This window comes from Siniperca chuatsi, linkage group LG12, assembly GCF_020085105.1.
Source record: "Siniperca chuatsi isolate FFG_IHB_CAS linkage group LG12, ASM2008510v1, whole genome shotgun sequence".
NCBI classification, from domain to species: domain Eukaryota; kingdom Metazoa; phylum Chordata; class Actinopteri; order Centrarchiformes; family Sinipercidae; genus Siniperca; species Siniperca chuatsi.
The window spans coordinates 10,946,821-10,965,046 of NC_058053.1; the positions used below are offsets into that span (position 1 = coordinate 10,946,821).

Sequence of the window (18,226 nt, forward strand, 5' to 3'; positions counted from 1 at the left end):
ATATTGATCAGTCATTAATTCATGTAGCCTCTACACCATGTAAAACTTTGCAGGCATGTGCTCACAGTAGCCTCTTTAACCTCCAGTTTCATCAGTGCTATTGGATGAATGCCCAAATGAATGAGAAGGATGAGAAAGTTTGTTGACATTTGAACATTAAAATCATATGAGACATTGAGCATCTCATTCCAAAACCATTAATATGCAGCTATAACAGCATCCACTCTGGTTAACGTTTCCACAAGTTTTTGTGACCTGGCTGCAGGAATTTGCTTCCATTCAGGGGCAGTAAGCGTTCCAGTTCGTCTTAAAGGTGTTGGTTGGGGCTCTGTGCAGGCCTGGAGCTGGGAAAAACGTTTCTTTATGGACCTGGCTTTGTGCATGAGGACACTGTCATGCTATAACAGGAAAGAGTCTTCCACAAACAGTTGCCTCAAAGTTGGAAGTGGACAATTGTCTAAAATATAATTGTGTGCTGTAGCAGTAATATTTCCCTGAACTGGAACAAAGGGGCCTAGTCCAAATCATGAAAAACAGACCAAAGTACACTAAAGTATGTGGTCATAAAGTGTATGTATATTGTATATCAATATATTGTATATATATTGATACAGACTGAGCCATATGCACCATATCTATTTAGAATTGCAGTTCGTATATAACGTTTCTATAACCATCACAGGGCTTAAAAAGCCACACACTCACATTCACTCCTACAGGAAATTCTGAGTCGCCTATTTCACCTAACCTTGTGATTTATTTCTTTCAGGCTTTTTTGCCTTTATAAGATAGGAAAGACAGTACAGAGGTGATAGGAAATGAGGTGAGAGAGATGAGGGATGACATGCAATTCGAAATGGGGACATTGCAATTATATTATCAACGTCTTGAACTCCTATAGGCCCCCAGGACGGCCCTTTGTCTTTTGACAAAAACACACACAGAATAGAGAAGAACATGCACACTCCACTCAGATAGAACCATGAGGACTGATGAATTATGGGGTACATGAAATGCTGCAACATGTATAAAAGGATGGTCATATCGTCTGTATCTGCAAAATGTTCACTGCCAGTGTTTTTCCATTGGTTAATCACAGTTTTCTCACATGACAATTAAAGTGTGAGTCGGGCACAGTTCAAGTTGGCCACTAAAACCACTTTAAATTTAGAGAAAACTGTAGTCAAAATGAAATGGTCAAAGTCTATCTATCATTGCTGACTACAAGTATGAGACTGGATATGAACCCCTATGATACTGTTGTTGGAAGCAAACCTTGTGCACCCATCCACACTCTTACTTCCCTCTGCACTATATGAAGCCACTGAATCACTGAACATAAGTCACTATTGCAGAATAGTTACAAGAACATACTGTAATTCACAGTAGAGTAATTTAGCATAATTGCAGTGTTACAACATGCACTCAAACATACAAACTGTGTACATGCAGTATGCACGCACAAAGACATTACTAAGAGCTCTGATCACACAGTGGTACTGTTTGTGCCTGCCGTGCACACGCTCACGCACAATTCTCACCAACACACACACCTGAGTCTGTACAAGGTCTAGATCATATCAGCCTTGTTCTCCACTCAGAGTCTATTCATCCCTCCAGCACCCCTTTCTCTCCTCCTCTTTGTATCTTTTCTTTCTCCCTCTGAGAAAATAATGGCAGAGGTTTCTATCGGGAGGCTGAAGAGTACACACTGTGAGAACACTGCCAAGAATAACACACACACACGCAGACATGTGCTCTCCCACGTACATATACACACACAGGCTCACAAACACACAGCTGAATGACATCACTGTGCTTTTTGTTTTATGGAGGCGTAATGACAGAGCTTCATGCCTCTCTCTGTCCACCTCTTTACTTTTCTCCCTCTGTTTTTCTCTCCCTCCCTCTCTCACCCTCTCTCTCACACATACACGCAAACAGACACACATCTGGTCTCCATTATAAAATAAAGTATGTGCATAGTTCTGGCATTTAGTGGTTTTATCACATGACCAGCGTGCCTCTATGGATTTCTGCCTGAGTACTGCAGTGTAGAAAAGCAGGTGGCTAGCAACCCTGCATGTGTTTGTGTGTTTATGTGGGTGTGTATTTCTGTGTGCTTTTATCCTCAGGAGCACCAAATGTCCTCATACAAATTCAAAGGCTGAGAAAAGTTCTCCAAACTCAGGACATCTCGGGCATTTTTTATTTGTACAAGGGGTTCGTTCAGAATTAGGGCCTCGAGTTAAGCTTAAATTAATCACAGTTTCTTTGAAGCTTTCTATTTCTTTACATTTTTAGCAAGGTGGTTTGTATTTTGACCTCGTCCTCTCAGATTAGCCTGTTCTCCCTGTGTTTGTGGGTTTTAGTCAGACCAAAGATGTGCAAGTGAGGTGAATTGAAGACTATTAAACTCTAAATGAAAATTTGTAAATAACTGCGTTCATCTACTGTATCTCTGTGAGAGACTGGCCATCTCTCTGCCTGCCACCCAATGCATGTGGGGACAGACTCCAGCAGCCTTTACCACTGTTATGCTTAAGCCTTTAAGACTTAAGCAGAACAGTTTGTCAAGTAATTGTATTTTGTATTACTCAGTATATCAAAATAGACATTATAGTAATCTAAAGTTGGCACAAAACAATCCAATAGTGTGTCTGCATCTTGCTGGAACCAGGGATTGTCTGTCTTTGAAAGTGCATTTACTTTTATAAGTGTTAAAATATACTGTGTTCATGCAGTAGCAGGTGGACCAGACAGACCTACATATACCAGAGACACAGATTATTTTGATACCAGTTCTCTCCTCAGATACTGAGTAAGAAGAATACTGAATCAAACTCCCAAGATATTGGCATGTTCCCCCTCAGGACTGGTGATGACTGGTGGTTCTCACAATTATACTAACACACGTGTGTGTTTGTTTGTGTCTGTGTTAGTCCACAGTCCTCCTGCTGGAAGCCCAGAGCGTCCAACGGTGGCCATCTCCCCCCTGCGTCCTCAGAGTTCCTCCCCCTCACGTTGCCCCAGCCAATCGGGTCGTCCTCTCTCCATGGTGTCTCCAGCACCCAGCTTAGGGCCCTCACCCCTCTCTTCCCCCGCCTCGCGGCCCCTTCTCCCCCTCTCCTCCCCTCTCTCCTGTCTCACACCTCCTAACGTGTCAGCGGTGCTCCTTAATGGGGAGGCAGCCAGTCCCCTGCAGCCGCCATTGCCGGGCCCCTCCCACGCCCAGGGCGCCCTCGCACCCAAAGCAGAGAAGGTGAGCCTCATCCTCACAAATAACTACAAAAGCACATTTCAGCTGAGAGTCAAATATCATCAAATTGTTTTTAAGATATGCTATTTTGCTCCAACATTTAACAGTCATAATGTGAAAAACCCAAAAAATATTGATTAAACACCACATAAGACAAAGAAAACCAGCAACTCCTCACAACTGAGAAGCTGGAACTATGGAACGTTTGGTATTTTTGCTTAAAAAAACAATATAAATGATTAATTGATGATCACAATTGCAGATTCATTTTCTGTCAGTTGACTAATTGATTGATCGAGTGATTGTTTCAGCGATCTGACCATCATTATTGAAAGTAGAGTCAGATAACTGTTTTGTTAGAGCAGGGAACTCAATATGGCAAGCCAAATATTGAGTGTGTGTTTTTAGTCCACACCTCTATTAAGAGAACACAATCCCTCTTGTTTCAGACCACACAGATAATAAGAGCTAGAAGAAGAAATACATGAGGCCACTTCCACTTCCTTTGATTCCAGACGTTTCAGTCATCCTGTAAATAAAACTCACCTTAGATATTTTAATTACCTTTAACACCACATCAGGTGACAAAAAGCTGTTTTGTCTTGCAGATTTCCCATGGCACTGTGAATGTGAAATCTGTGTGTCTGTATGTGTGCATGTGATGTGCCAGTAGTCCTCTCCCACCTCAGTAAGTGTCATTCACTCAGGCAGCTGGCACAAATGCTGAATGCCATCCTATATGTTGTGAGATCTGCAGTGTTAAAGCTGTGGATGTTAAATCAGGCTGCGCTGACAGTGAAGGATGGCACCGAAAGCTCGCATCTGTCTCAACTCCATTTGTTTCACTGTTGGCTCCACTGTCTGGGACAGCTAATCTATGGCTAGCTGACAAACAGCTCATTGACTATGGAACAGCAGGCAGCGGCCTTGTTGAGATTATAACTCATATTCTGAATATATATCTCACAAAAGTTGGAACAAGGTAGTTAAAGTACTGTATCATTTGATAAAAATAAGCCGTTCATGTCATCCTTTCCCGTCATTCTGATATTAAAGAATGCTCCTATCCAATCACAAGTTTTAAAAAAATATGTTTTTGTTATATTTAAATCAAATGTCTGCCTAAAAAAATCTAGTTTGTTTTGGAATGATTTTTCTCAGCTGTCTATAAATCTTAAGTAATGACCTGCCTCACCCAGCCAAAATGAGCTGCTACTCTACCCAAAACAACTTCTCAATATGGATTTTATGATTTAAATGCTGTTTCAGAAGCTTTCACGCCCTAACAAGATAAAAATTCTGGAGGAAAACCAGAATACTCCTCAGTTTCTGGGCAAGATAGCTCAATAGATCAAATTTAAAGATAATGATTATTGGCACAAAGTAATCAACTATTGTCATTCTCAGTCCCAAAATACTATTTTATCATATTATCCCTTTAAAAACTGTTCAGCCTAACCCTCATTCACAGCACTTACCTTTGTTGCTTTGAGCTTGGCAGAGCAGAAACATCAGGTTTGAAGTCAGTGTGGCGATAAGGCCGCACATAGTCAGTCTTCGTTACAGAGGAAATGATGAAGCAGCTATGAAAAATCTCGACACACTGTCACACTGTCTAGAGCACAGCCAGCATTACAGACACATATCACATTGGACATTGAGATGTGTTTGTATACTGTTTCCAGTCTGTGCACGGAGGGCAGCTGCCAACGAAATGGCTGTCAGAAGTGCTTGCAGGATTTCGGCAGGTCTGACAGCTGTGAGCAGAGAAAACAAGTACATCAAGAAAAATATGGAGATACCATGATCCATTTGATTAGCAAATTTCAGACATGGCGTGCAGGGCTTTGTCCCCCTTTCACTCTTGGATTTTTCTGTGGATTTTCTTTTTAGTTTGGTTTCGGGCTGTCCGTCCATCCCATTCTCGTGAACGCGATATTGGTACAAATGCCCAGCTGGACCCAAGGATCAACTGATTAGAATTTGGTGGTCAAAGGTCAAAGGTCAAGGTCACCCTGACCTCACAAAACACGTTTGTGGCCATAACTCAAGAATTGAAGATCATATTTCACAGTTGGTCAGACACTGAACAGGTGACACTTTTGACTCAAGGGTCAAAGGTCATTGTGACCTCAAAATAGTTTTTTTAATTTAAAAATGAATTGGCCGATTCCAGATTTCACACACATGCTGACTGGGACGACACAATGAGTAAACAATAACTGGCACAGTACGGGCTTTCCTCCATCTCGTCCATTCTGCCTTTCACTTCCTGCCTCATTCTGAATTTCGAGCATGAGTGAGTTTCACCTACAGCTCATAGAGAGGCTTCACGTCTAAAAATGCCCAGAGAAAACAAAAGCACCACATTTTGTGTAGCTATACTCGATAAGTCTAATCTTTACATAGTAATCAAATACATGTGTTCCTGTTTAGCCAATACATCTATGATAATCCTTCATTAATCAGTTCAACAATGTATATTCACTGGAATCATACATTATGTATCATCAATATAGTGATAACTTCAATTTAGCCAAAAAATACACTTTATACCTTTTATTCAAGTCCTTCCAAGTATTCACTACATATATTATGAGTCTGGTGCATAATTTACCTTAAAAGCATTTAAAGAGTGCTGAGCGTGGGCGAGTAAATGATAGAGTAATTAGCTTGGTGGGTGGACAGAAACGGGCGTTCAGAGCATCATTCCTCTCAACCTTGAGCAATCTTAACACCCTAGCGTCTACTCTGAAAGGTGAAGTTCAAAACCTGCTTTTATCAATGGACTCATCATCGGCACTGGATTCTTTCTAGGGGTGATTGTTTTTAAATTAATTTATGTGTGTGCAGTTTCTTAGATTTGGAATGAAAGAAACACAAACACACACACACACACACACACACACACACAGGCTATTTATTGACATACCAGTATGTAAAAGGAACAGAGAAGAAGAAAGTAAACACTACAGGTTCAGTTCAGTTTCAGCATCCTGCCAGTGTACCGCAGAGCAAGGCACTCCTCTTAGCACTTAGACTTAACCTGAGTGACAGGTTAAATTGTGAGTGTGTGCTGCCATCTGGTGGTTAATTTTGGAACAACAGGAGCAGTTTGACTGGTGTACACACACACACACACACACACACACACACAGGCGAGCACACACAGTCATAAGAGGCAGATTAAGCTTTTAAGCCTGCAGATGAAAGAGGAGAGGGAGTGATTATTCACTTTTTTCTGCCGCTTTTAAACCCACCTCCCACCTTCCCTTTCTCTTTCTACATCAATGTGTAGCAGTGTAACATATTATGTGTGTATATTTCAGTACCTTGCATCATTAGATTTATGTAAAAGGGATTTATGTTTTGGGGGGAAGTTAAACAAAAAGGCTACACATTCCTACATCCTGTGTCTTGGTATTTGCAATGCAAGAGCAAGGAATGCTGCTAATTTTCTATAGTAGGTCTGCTGAGTCAAAGTGTTTATACAGCCTCTCTTGCTTTATAAGCATTTTTTTCCGTGGTGTCCCACCTCTGTACTTACACTGGTCATTAGGACTATGAATTGTTATTATTTCCCTTTTTAATTATTTGATTTTGATCAGATATGGCAACAGTGTTTTTTCATGTATGTTTACCAAGAACGTGGTAACAGTGTAGTTTGTCAGTGTAGATGTCAGCATGTATAAGTTTGGTTGTTACAGGTTCAGTGATTGAATTTAGTTCTAATGTTCAGTCTGTTCACTCGGATCACTCTTTGGGTTGGTATATTTGTACCAAATTGCGGAAAGTCCTGTGAACTCCCAACAGACATCAGAGTCAAAGGTTATCCTGTTTGGCCCTATTTTTTACAGATTAGATTATGCAGGCCCCAATTTTGCTGACATAAAAGAATTTAGGGATCAAGGGAAAATACCAAATATTTGCTGGTTTAAGGTCTAATGTGAGGATATGTTGCTCTTCTCTCTTTTATATCATAGTCAATTGAACATTTTAGGTTTTTGAACTGTTAGACAAAAACAAGCTATTTTACAATGTTACCTTGAGCTTTCTGAACTTATGATGGGCGTTTTTCATAATTAATTGATTAATCAAAAAATAATAAATGGATTAATCAATAATTAAAATAACTGTTACTGTAGTAGTAGGTGTACTGTTTCATTTCTTCAAGAAAACGTCCTGCAGTGTTGTGTTATCTGTTTTCCTGGGGTCTGGACAGATCATTACTTTGATCATTTTACAGGTGTCATGAAGCACAGGCAGGTTTGCTTCAAGCCTGGCTCAGTAGTCGACAGTATTACAGAGCCATCCGCATAGGCTTGCAAATGTGGCGTGACAGCTGGGCAGACCTACCACAGGGGCTAGTCGGCAGCATCAGCTGGCAATAGAAAAATAAGTGATAAAAAAAGATTTAAAAAATTTAAAATGTGCTGGAGAAGTGTCTTGTCTGTGTAACGTGATTAGAAGTCACGATTATCTCCAGATAAGTTCTCAGTGTTTGTTCAGACGGGCTGTACAGTATTCAATACATCAAATGTGCACTGTAGCATGTTTAATGATAATAATACTTAGAGAAGTCATTCAAACTGGAGCAAAGGAGATGAAAAGAGATGGCTTGAAGTACTCTCATATGGAGACAACACAGAGAGAAGTCCTTAACCATTAATCATCAACTAAGAGGCTTCTTCTAAGGTCACAAGGTTTGCATTAACATTGTGAGCAACTGTGATTCACACAAAGAAAACACAAAGTTCAGCTGGTGAAAGTTGAGAGCTCACATACACAGAAACAAACACCAGAACCTGAGAACAGAAACTCTGTGAAAATGACAATTAGAAATGTGTTAATTGTAATTACTCACATAATCGGATGAAAAACATGTGACACTGTGGTTTGGTAATGTGGCACCCAAAATGTATATATGATGTGATTTCTTAGAATGAAACTGGTAATTATTGAGTGGTAATTATTACTTCGTAGAAAAGGTTTCAGTCGTAGTCATCTGGACACTGTTTTCAGAATCAAGACGTTTTGGCTCCCATCCGGAAGTCATTCTCTATTGACTTCCAGATAGGGGGCCAAAACGTCTTGATTCTGAAAACAGTGTCCAGATGACTACGACTGAAACCTTATCTACGATGGGACACTCCTTGACGAATGAAGGACTACACCATCTTGTAATGATTACTTGTTAATTCACCCTTTTTGCAACTAAACATAAGTATTTTGTTTCATCCTGGCAATGAACAGAACATTTTCTGGGAAAGTGAAGAGGTCCCTCCTCTGACTCCACTATAAGGACAGATTGTGCCAGGTTTTGCTTTGAGTTTGCTTGCTCGCTACGATAGTAAAAGGGAGTTTTAAGTGTGGTCTAGATACAGTTGTAAGCCCTGTTTTAAAAGGTGCAGCTGAAGCAGTCGAACACCTAAATAAAAGAACAAAATGTGATTTTATTTTTAGTATATTCTCTTAATACATTTTTGTGGGATGGAGTGTGGTGAAACACAAAAAGTCTACATATAGCGTGGTTGCAGATGAGAAATGTTAATCATATTTGTCATGTTTGCCATGCTTTGGATATCATTAAGCAACAAACTTCAGCTTTAAAATCAGCTATTTTTCAACATCTCTCTTGGTTTAATTAGTTTTTCTCTTGTTCGAAAATGAACTTTGGAGGAGGCTGATATGGCCAACAGGTCACTAGCTGTTGTTAGCTGATGTTCTGGTTTCTCTCCTCCACTCTCTCTGGTGCTTCATGTTTATTTACCACCATGCTTCTTAGAAGCATCTTCCTCTCAGTGTCTGATGGAAAATGAATTTAAAAAACAAAACCTGATGCTTGATCCAGCAGCCCATGTATTAAGGAAACAGATGGTAACAGAGCTGATATGGAGGCTTCATGCATGCACCAAAAAAAAAAATTTAATTATACTCAGGCATGCTCAGTATTGATCCACATTGTCATGACTGAGACTGTAAAATCATGCCAAGCAGCAAAAGACACAAAGCGGCTTTGTCGTCCAGGTATCACACAGAGTTTGACTGAATGGACAATATTGTACAGCCCATAATCAAGCATGACTCAAGCATGAATGGAAAAATGAGACTGCCTTTGGAGGTGCCATTAAGAGAACACTCTTTCTAAAATCAATATAGTTTATTCTTAACACCACAGTAGATGCACATGTATTCAGCTTGAAGGATTGTTAGTGTACCACTCTGTTTAGCTACCTGTCTGTTCAAAATAGGTATTGTGACTGAGCAGGCGTGATGGTTGACCTACAACTACTTGTTCTGCTCATAGAAAATAGCCCACATGACATTGTTATGTGAGGTACAATTTTTAAATCTAAAAGACACAAACTATCTGTCTGTTTTAAAACCATTTGGCAGGATATCACAAATCTGGCAACATTAGTAACCAAGACTGTGATTTTGGTTTTGGTTTCCTATGATTGGTAAACTCAAAAAATTAGCTCTTAGCTCTACCATAAAATTCTGTGTCAGTACACACTGGTTTAAAGGAACAGCAATATTTTAAAAGATACACTTGTTTGCTTTCTTGCTGAGACTTAGATGAGAAGATTGATGCCACGCTCATGTCTGTGCATTAAGTACGGAGCATATATACTGGAAACAGGGGGAAACAGCTAACCTGACAAAAATCCACCAACCGGTACCTCTAAAGCTTACTAATTAACATGCTGTATCTTGTTTGTTTAATGCATAGACAAACAGAAATGTAAAAACAACAACTTGTGGTTTTACAGGAAGTTACCTGTTGTCGTTATTTTTTAGCGAAGCAACAGCCGGGAGCACTGACTTCCCAGACTCACAGTGATCTTGCCTGACAAACAGCAGAGACGCTGCACCGAAGTACTGGGTGGATGAATAAACTGTTGTTCGTCAAGACATAGTTACAGCATGTAACTTCCTCTAAAACCACAAAGCCTCCATGCTAAGCTAAGCTAATCATCTCCTGGCTCCAGCTCCATACTTAGAGAACAGACATGAGAGTGGTAACGATCGTCTCGTCTAACTCTCAGAAAGGAAGCGAATATGAGTACTTTCTAAAATTTTGAACTATTCCTTTAAGGGGGGCAAAATGGATCATTTCAAAATGTGCAGGGGACATGTCCTCAGTGTCCAACACAAACAGAACCAAAGCAACAGCATAAAAACCGTAATGTCTCGGTCCTCTGGTAGGCGAGGAAATGTCAATTTCTTTTTAGAATTCCTGAGACTTTGTCCATATGAATATTGAGAGGAGAACAGCTCACCTCTACTGTCTGCCCTCTGATGAGACAAATGTGCTTTTATTACCAGTTTTCTTCCATATGTCATATAAAGGCAACAGGAAAATATTTTTCTATTTGTTTCATAAATGTGGTTTTTGATTAATGTGTAGGAAGTGCATTTGTGCTCTGTGGGAAAACCAAATATTCTGTAGAGGTTTTGTTTACACAGACACCACTGTCATTACCATCTTGTCACTTTTCAAAATAGGCCTTATGAAACCTATATTCCTGTATATCTCACCAGCATCTCTGGTTGTTTGTTTTGTTCCGCCCTCTCTCTCTGCCTATCTCCTTTGTCCTCTTCCCTAATTCTGTCCATCCTCAGAAGGAGAGGAAAGCAGGAGGTTTATTAAAGCTCTTGTCGGGGGCGGCAGCCAAGAAGAAACCTCGCTCACCTCCCTCCTCCCCACCCACCCACGACCCCTCATTGGCCGACCCTGCCCACCATCCTCACCACCATCACCACCGATCGGGTTCCTGTCCGATGGCGTCACAGGGCCGAGCCGGCTCCTGTCCAATTGAGAGTGATATGGCAGGGGCCATGGGACTGGAGCCTCTGCACAGGAAGTCTGGTTCCCTGGACACCAACTTCCCCATGTCGCCCCCGGCACCACGCGCCAGCAACGCTCTGATGGTCCTCCGGCCTGAACCCAAACCCCTGTCCAGAGAGAGGTGGGCGCGCACACACATCCACACAGAAAGAAATTAGACACAAAAAAACACATGAACACATATAATGAATATACAGAAACACATAGAGATAAACACACACACACACACACATAGACACAGATATGCAAGGTGCAAATGCAACACGTTGCTGCACGAGGTTGTGAGAAATGTTTTGCAATATTTGGAGAGCAAAAGAAAGTGTTTTCAGTATTTTGTCAATCATAGTTTAAAAAGTTCCATGCAGTGTGTCATATTTAGTCATATGTACATGTGCAGAGCATCAAATACTGTGAGTAAAGCAACAGCCTGTTTAGACCATTCAGTCGAGTGTTTAAATTGACAACTGACCATAGTGATCCTAACAGGAAATCATTGATTATTCTGACAAAATGGTGGAATTTGGGGGCTTTTGCTTAGAAGAAGAATTATTTTTTTTAAAAACACATTCCTGATCTACTATCAGATTTAACAAACACAAGCAATTATAGTCATGAATGCACTATAAGCCACTGGCTACTTAGTGAGCTACTTAGGACAAACCATAGGAAAGAACAGGGGTTTAATATCAGGGGTTTAATATCTACACTTATATACACTATATGTGAGCTGAAGTGCTGACCTGGAGCAACACTTAATACTGCTGTGAATGATCAATAGAACATCTTTTCATCCTAGACTGGTACAACCATACACAAACCAGCAGCCTTAAAGACCCAAGTTCTGCTCTCATACACACACAGACACACACACACACACACTCTTTCTTCATGTCCCTCAGAGGAAACCTGTTAAATCAGGAACACACTTAGGGACACTCCAACTGGAAGAGAAATGAAGCATTTAATGGTAGCATGTATCCTACTGGCAGCAGGATGCTTGTGTACTGGGAGCACTGGTTATCACACCACATCCATGCAAACTGCTCCTTCTATCTCACTGTGTGTGTGTGTGTGAGAGAGAGAGAGAGAGAGAGAGAGAGAGAGAATCATAGAGGGAAGGAATCTTGTCTTACCAATATTTTGGTAAATGTCAAACCCTGTGGGACAGTGGTTCACCAAAACACAGACAGTGGTTAGAATAACATCTGATATACTGTACACTTTTGCTTTTGAATAATTCCAGATACATACAACACAGAACAGTGTTTAGGCATTGGTATTGTCATTCTTTACATCGCAGCTGTTCACGCACAAACCACTGCCTGTAGTTTGCTGAGAATAACACCTCTGAATTGATTGTTGTGAAAAAAACTCTCCTCTGACACCTGCACTGATTAAATTCTTTCAGGTGGGCCGTTCCAGGATGTCATGTTGCTCACAGCGCTGTGTGTGTCATAACTGTCTCTGTGTGTGGCAGGTACCGTGTGGTGGTGCCCTACCCGCCCCAGAGCGAGGCGGAGATCGAGCTGCGGGAAGGGGACGTGGTGTTCGTCCATAAGAAGAGGGAAGACGGCTGGTACAAAGGCACCCTGCAGAGGACAGGACAGACAGGCCTGTTTCCCAGCAGCTTCGTCGAGAGCTTCTGAACTGGAAAAAGTGGACAAAAGAACTCACACTGTTCCTGTTTCTGAGTCGCAAAACACACACACAAGCTTCACGGCTATATACATACACGTAGGATGGACCGACATCGGTTTCCCAGACATACACTTTTGGATTAAAGACAGACACTGACATGCGAAAAAGAAACTTGCTTTAAGAAGCTGCTAACCCTAAGAAGGATTGGGTTTCAATAGAGAATTTTAGTTTCACATGATGGTCAAAATGCGTTTTTTAGAAGTTTTTCCCAGAACAATCTGTCAAGAAACACTGGAATTTTGGGTATGAAAATAATCAAATTAAAAGCTACTGAATACTGGCAAAAACATCATTAATGTCTTTAGAAACCCATATCGGTCCAACTAATTCACACACACACACACACACACACATACAGGAAAGCTATCCCTGGCTTCAACCAGCCACACAGGAAGCAGGGCAGCTTTTCCCGTCATGCGCCCAGGGACAGCGCTGGGTCAGAGGGGCTTCATGAGACTCGTTGTCCGCACGTGATGTTGACTACTGAAGGCACACAGACTCAAAGAGCACAGAAAGACAAACCCTGCCTCCCAGTTCTCCTCCTTGACATCATCCACCAGCAAACACTAGCACAAGAAGCATTAGCTCCGCTTTTTACTGAGACCTCAGAACTTGAATTCGGGTGCTTTCTTTGTTTGAAAAGTTAAGATTTATCGCCTGGCGATGAGGTGTGAGCCGACACTGCAGGATCATTGTGAGCACATCTCCGTGTCTAGTTTGTGACAACAAGCACATGTGTTTTTTATCATCCAATATGTTAATAACAATGCATGTAGCATTATTATGTTTTATTTAATAATAGATGTTTGTGTTGTCCCAAACTAGTCATGCTGTGATGATCTGTCACAGGAATTTTAATTTAGAAACAAATGGTGCAAAAAGCAAAATATGAATTAGGCGTTTAATTTTCCATTTATATAGCTTACATAAATTTATACAACCATTTTTTTAATTCAAATTAGTCCTTTATAGACCCTCCACAGCTGGGTTGATTTGCATAAACGGATTGCTGAATGTAAGAAGAAACTAAAAGTTACGCCAAAACTTGTTAAAGAATTGATTTGTATTGAAAAAGATGTTTTTTGATCTTCTGTGTGGGATTATAGAGACAAAGAATGCACTTGGTAATATTTGATACAACCTGCCAATATATCTATACACACAGTGGTTTTACACGCTCCGTTATTATTTATTTGACAAAAGGGATTTCCATCGCTACTTGTGACAGCCTTTTGTTTTAAGAGCAAACATGTTTTCTTCTTTAAGCAGACACAAACTTCTTTGGTAGGACAAAATAATAACAAAACCTAACATACAACGCATTCTGTCACAAAGATTGCCTCTTCCTCAGCCTTCTCTTGAGATACTGTTGAGAGTTTTTGTCTGACTGCAGCAATATCGCGAAACCAAAAGCGTGCAGATTCGATGCTCATGGAAGAATGTACGGCCGAAGGGGGAAAGCACCTGAAGTCAGAAGGCAGGGATGCAAGTTTTTCATCACACAACTGCCAACCTTTGACAACCACTTTTCCTCTGATCTTGTCAACCTTTAACAAGTATTTTTGTACGGCTTCAGTGAGTCTATAGACAGTCTGCTTTGTGAATCTCTACGTCCTGAGTGTGAATCCAGGCTTGTCTAGTTTACATCCAGCCGCAACCATCTACCTTTTTCCCCCTGTTTCTGGAGATAGAAGCACAGCAAAACTGAGAGTTTGACTTGCTCACTGTGTGTGTGTGTGTGTGTGTGTGTGTGTGTGTGTGTGTGTGTGTGTGTGTGTGTGTGTGTGTGTGTCAGAGAGTGAGAGGTCTGCAGGATTGTAATAGCGGCCATGTATCAGTGAAAGAACACAGTTAAAGGGCATGAATGGTTTTCCTCTCCTGCTGTTTTGTGCCGGAATGAAGCACAAACAACCACTGGTAATGTGCACACAAGTGAGGCTCACTCATTGGCTGAGCCCACAAATGTCTAACGGGGTCGTAACCAGGCGAGAGTCTGTCATTGGCTAAGCACACTTGAGTCTCCTTGGTGAACTGCATTCATGTCATATGGGAAAGACAATAAATACAAAACTCCAGATAGAAAATACCACTTGTGAAAAAATCTGCATTTAATCAGTAAATGTCAAAACACAACTTGTTTTTTTTTTGTTTGTTTGTTTGTTTTTTTTGCAATGCAATAATGAAAAGCTTCCCAGAGTCAACTAAACGCTGCAGCGTCCAAATGGTTTGGAAACATCTACCATGTCGTATTCCCATACGATGTGACTGCAGAATAAATACTCAGATGTGAGACTTTGCAACAAACTCTCCACATACTTGCAGAAAACAAGCACAAAACAGAAATTATATTAAGACAAAAGACAAAAATTCAGTTTTCTCTCACCCCCCTTTTTCCCTAGATTAATGGTCTGATAAAGTTGTTACATGATTCTTTTTTTGTCCATGTAATTCTTTTCAGCACTAAGTGAAAATGAAAAAAGAGGAGCAGGCTTAAAATTAAACAAGCAAGCTTTCTTTTTCTTTTCTTGTTTTTTGTAAAAAAAAAATGTTTTCATGTTTGTCTTGAATTTGAAGTGGAGGTGACCTGTCACTGACGAGACAAAAGCAGCTTATACTTGTGACGTGTGTCGCCACCCCCCACCCACCCCACCCCCCACCCCCCCAACCCAAATCCCTGTGTGACTGTGAAGAAAAGTGAACATGTTAGGGAAATAAACTTTACAAAGTGAAAACACACACACAGTCATTACAGAGAGCAGCATGGTCTGCAATCATCTTCTGTCTGCTGCCAGTGCAGTATGGGTAATCCTGTGCATCTGAAGCAACAGATGAAACCACAAACAATTTAATTTCTCCACAGGTCACAGCTCAACTGGAGACTGTAAGTAACATACTCACACACACACACATAAAAGACTAGGGCTAGACTGACAAATATAATTTTTCAGTTAGAAGCGTGGACCTGAAGCAGTTGTTAAATGATTCTTTATTTACATACATATTTAAAGTTTAATTGACCAGTTTTGTCTATTTATTAAATCCTATTTCTCAAGTGTACTAGACTGTGATATTTGTGCAGCGTTTAATTGAGTGTAGTTCTGCCAAGTATAAGTGCCAGTTTATTTGTCATGAAAAGAGTCAAAACTAAATGTCAAATTTTGGTAGAAGATAGAAGCTTCAATCCAAAAATATCTGCATTGGCCTTCAGAACCTGTCAGTCAAACCCTAGTGCCTACTGCCTACAAATGCCAACATACACACTCGTAGTGTTTCCATCAGGCAGACCTATCCGTCTTTGTCTCTTCTTTACGTTCTTATCGGCCCGATGAGCCTGCTGGTTGTTTTTCTGTTCTGTTTGACTGGATTGACAAAAAACAGCAGATCTCAGAAAAGCGGGTTTCTCTTATGTGTTTGTACGCCCGCTGAACAGAGGACTCTCCTTTCTACTGGGTCAAACTAAAGCACAAGTCCTCATTTGTGCCGGAAGATCAATGGATCTCAACAAACTTATTATTTTTCATGAGGTTGATGCTGTGAGGGGGAGAAGAGTTTACAACAGTTAAAACATCAGGAATAAAACCACCGCACAGTGGTCAATTTACATAAAATATCCTGGTTTCACAAATGTTTTCATGCCTTTTGTGTTTTATTTATGTGATGTAAGCTTGTCTTTCGCCCCAGCTTCCTGGTTGTAAATACCACCTGAGAACTCAAAGTGACGGCTTGGAAAATGTGAACAGCCATCAACAGCTGTGGTAATTCCCATTGGACATGAACACAATTTAAAACACACCATCCAATTTTTCATTGAACTTGATATCAAATTGCTGTCCACCCCCTTTTTTTGTCGTTCCAGGAAGCCTGAGCACTCGCCCTGCCATCTTGAATTAAATGTTGGCCATATTTGTTCCTATGGATACTTGTGTGTCTGAGTGTGTGTGCGAGTGTGCGAGGGGAGGGGAGCCTCTGTATGTAGCTCTTTACATAAAAAAGGAACTTTATGAAAAGGTTTGGTGCGGTGTGAACGCTCATGCGTCATCAGGACTGAGCTGGGTTGAATACAGCAGTACAGTGAGGGGAACAGGAAAAAAAAGAAAGTATATATATATATATATATAATTCTATATTGTGCAGCATATTTATAGGCCTTTTGTGCCATTGAAGTCATGCTCTGCGCTGGTCATGCCCAGCGCTCTCTACCATGTGATCATTATACATCGTCTTGTACTGATGACCCGTGGCTGATTTGATTGTTTTTTCATGTCAAGTGCATTTTTCGCAATAAATGCCTTTGTTTTAAAACAGATTTTCAGTGTCTTTTTTTTGCATCTCCCTGTAGCTTTATAATGGAGATAACACAGAAAGTGATAGGAAACAACACACACTTGTGTACTCTGATGCATAACAAACGCATTACCTATATAGCCCATTAGGATTTTACAGCTGCCCTTTGGAGGATTCATCCTGAGAATCATATTATATCCTGCTCTAATTAGAATTATCTGCACTCACAATGTGCTCATTGTGAGCTTATGAAGCCTTTATGAGCAACACTCCAGGTACAGTTGTCTGACAGTGTCTTTATCAATACAGACATGCGAAGTGAAGGATGTTTAGAAATAAAGCTGACACTCTCCTTGTCTTTTCCTCATCTCTTTACCTCTTTCTCTCCATCCTCCTCCTCCTTTCTCTCCCTCTCTCTCTCTTCTGTTCTCAAGCCAACACTGGCATGGATGAGGTGTGTAATTGGTCATTTCAGAGCGTTGCTGGCACTCCCCTTAAATGACAACCTCATCTCTCCAGCAGCCGGGCCCGTCTCCAATGATCACCTCCATTTGCATTTAGAGTGACTAGCAAAAGGTGACAAGGGTATGTGTATTTGATAATGTGTGTGTGTGTGTGTGCGAGCGCAGGGGTTATGGCAGTTATCTTGGATGTAAGCCCGCACAGAAAAACTTGACACTAACACACAAACTCAGACTGCTATATTTGAGGCGAGCAGGAGGCAGGCAGCAAATTTCGATTTGTCAGATTTCTGCAGTGCAGAGATAGTGTTCACCTCTGGCAGAAAAACTGGGGAGAAATCGCTTCCCACCCAGAAGCTGCACCACCCAGAGAGTAGCGAAAGGAGTCTGCACACAAACACACACACACACACATCTATACACATGCACACACTTTCTCCACAGTGTGCCTTAGTGAAATGGTTCTCCTCGGGGCGTACCAGCGAGCTGCTGCAGGCCCCTGCAGGGAATCGATCAGCATTCCTCTGCTTTACACCAGACCTGTCTGTCTACCTGTCTGTGTGCCAGCTCTGAGTCACATGAAGGGCAACAGAGCCGGAGGGTAAGACACTGCAGGGAACAAGACCTCTACTAGGTAGTACAGTGCTGTCCTGTGTGTGTGTGTGTGTGTGT

At 41.1% G+C, this 18,226-nt stretch overlaps 1 protein-coding gene across 5 annotated transcripts in view; it reads left to right on the forward strand.

The window, feature by feature from the left end:
• Positions 1-17,115, forward strand: part of LOC122885433 (E3 ubiquitin-protein ligase SH3RF3-like) — a 92,691-nt gene extending 75,576 nt beyond the window's left edge. For 3 of the 5 annotated variants that reach the window (XM_044216509.1, XM_044216510.1, XM_044216507.1), the window contains 3 exons: positions 2,943-3,262; positions 10,886-11,232; positions 12,589-17,115. In XM_044216509.1, the coding sequence (XP_044072444.1) occupies positions 2,943-3,262; positions 10,886-11,232; positions 12,589-12,757 (836 nt within the window). In that variant the 3' untranslated portion in view covers positions 12,758-17,115. The remainder of the gene's footprint in view (positions 1-2,942; positions 3,263-10,885; positions 11,233-12,588) is intronic. The other 2 variants (XR_006380113.1, XM_044216508.1) reach the window with 2 other exon arrangements.
• The last annotated feature ends 1,111 nt before the right edge of the window (positions 17,116-18,226 follow it).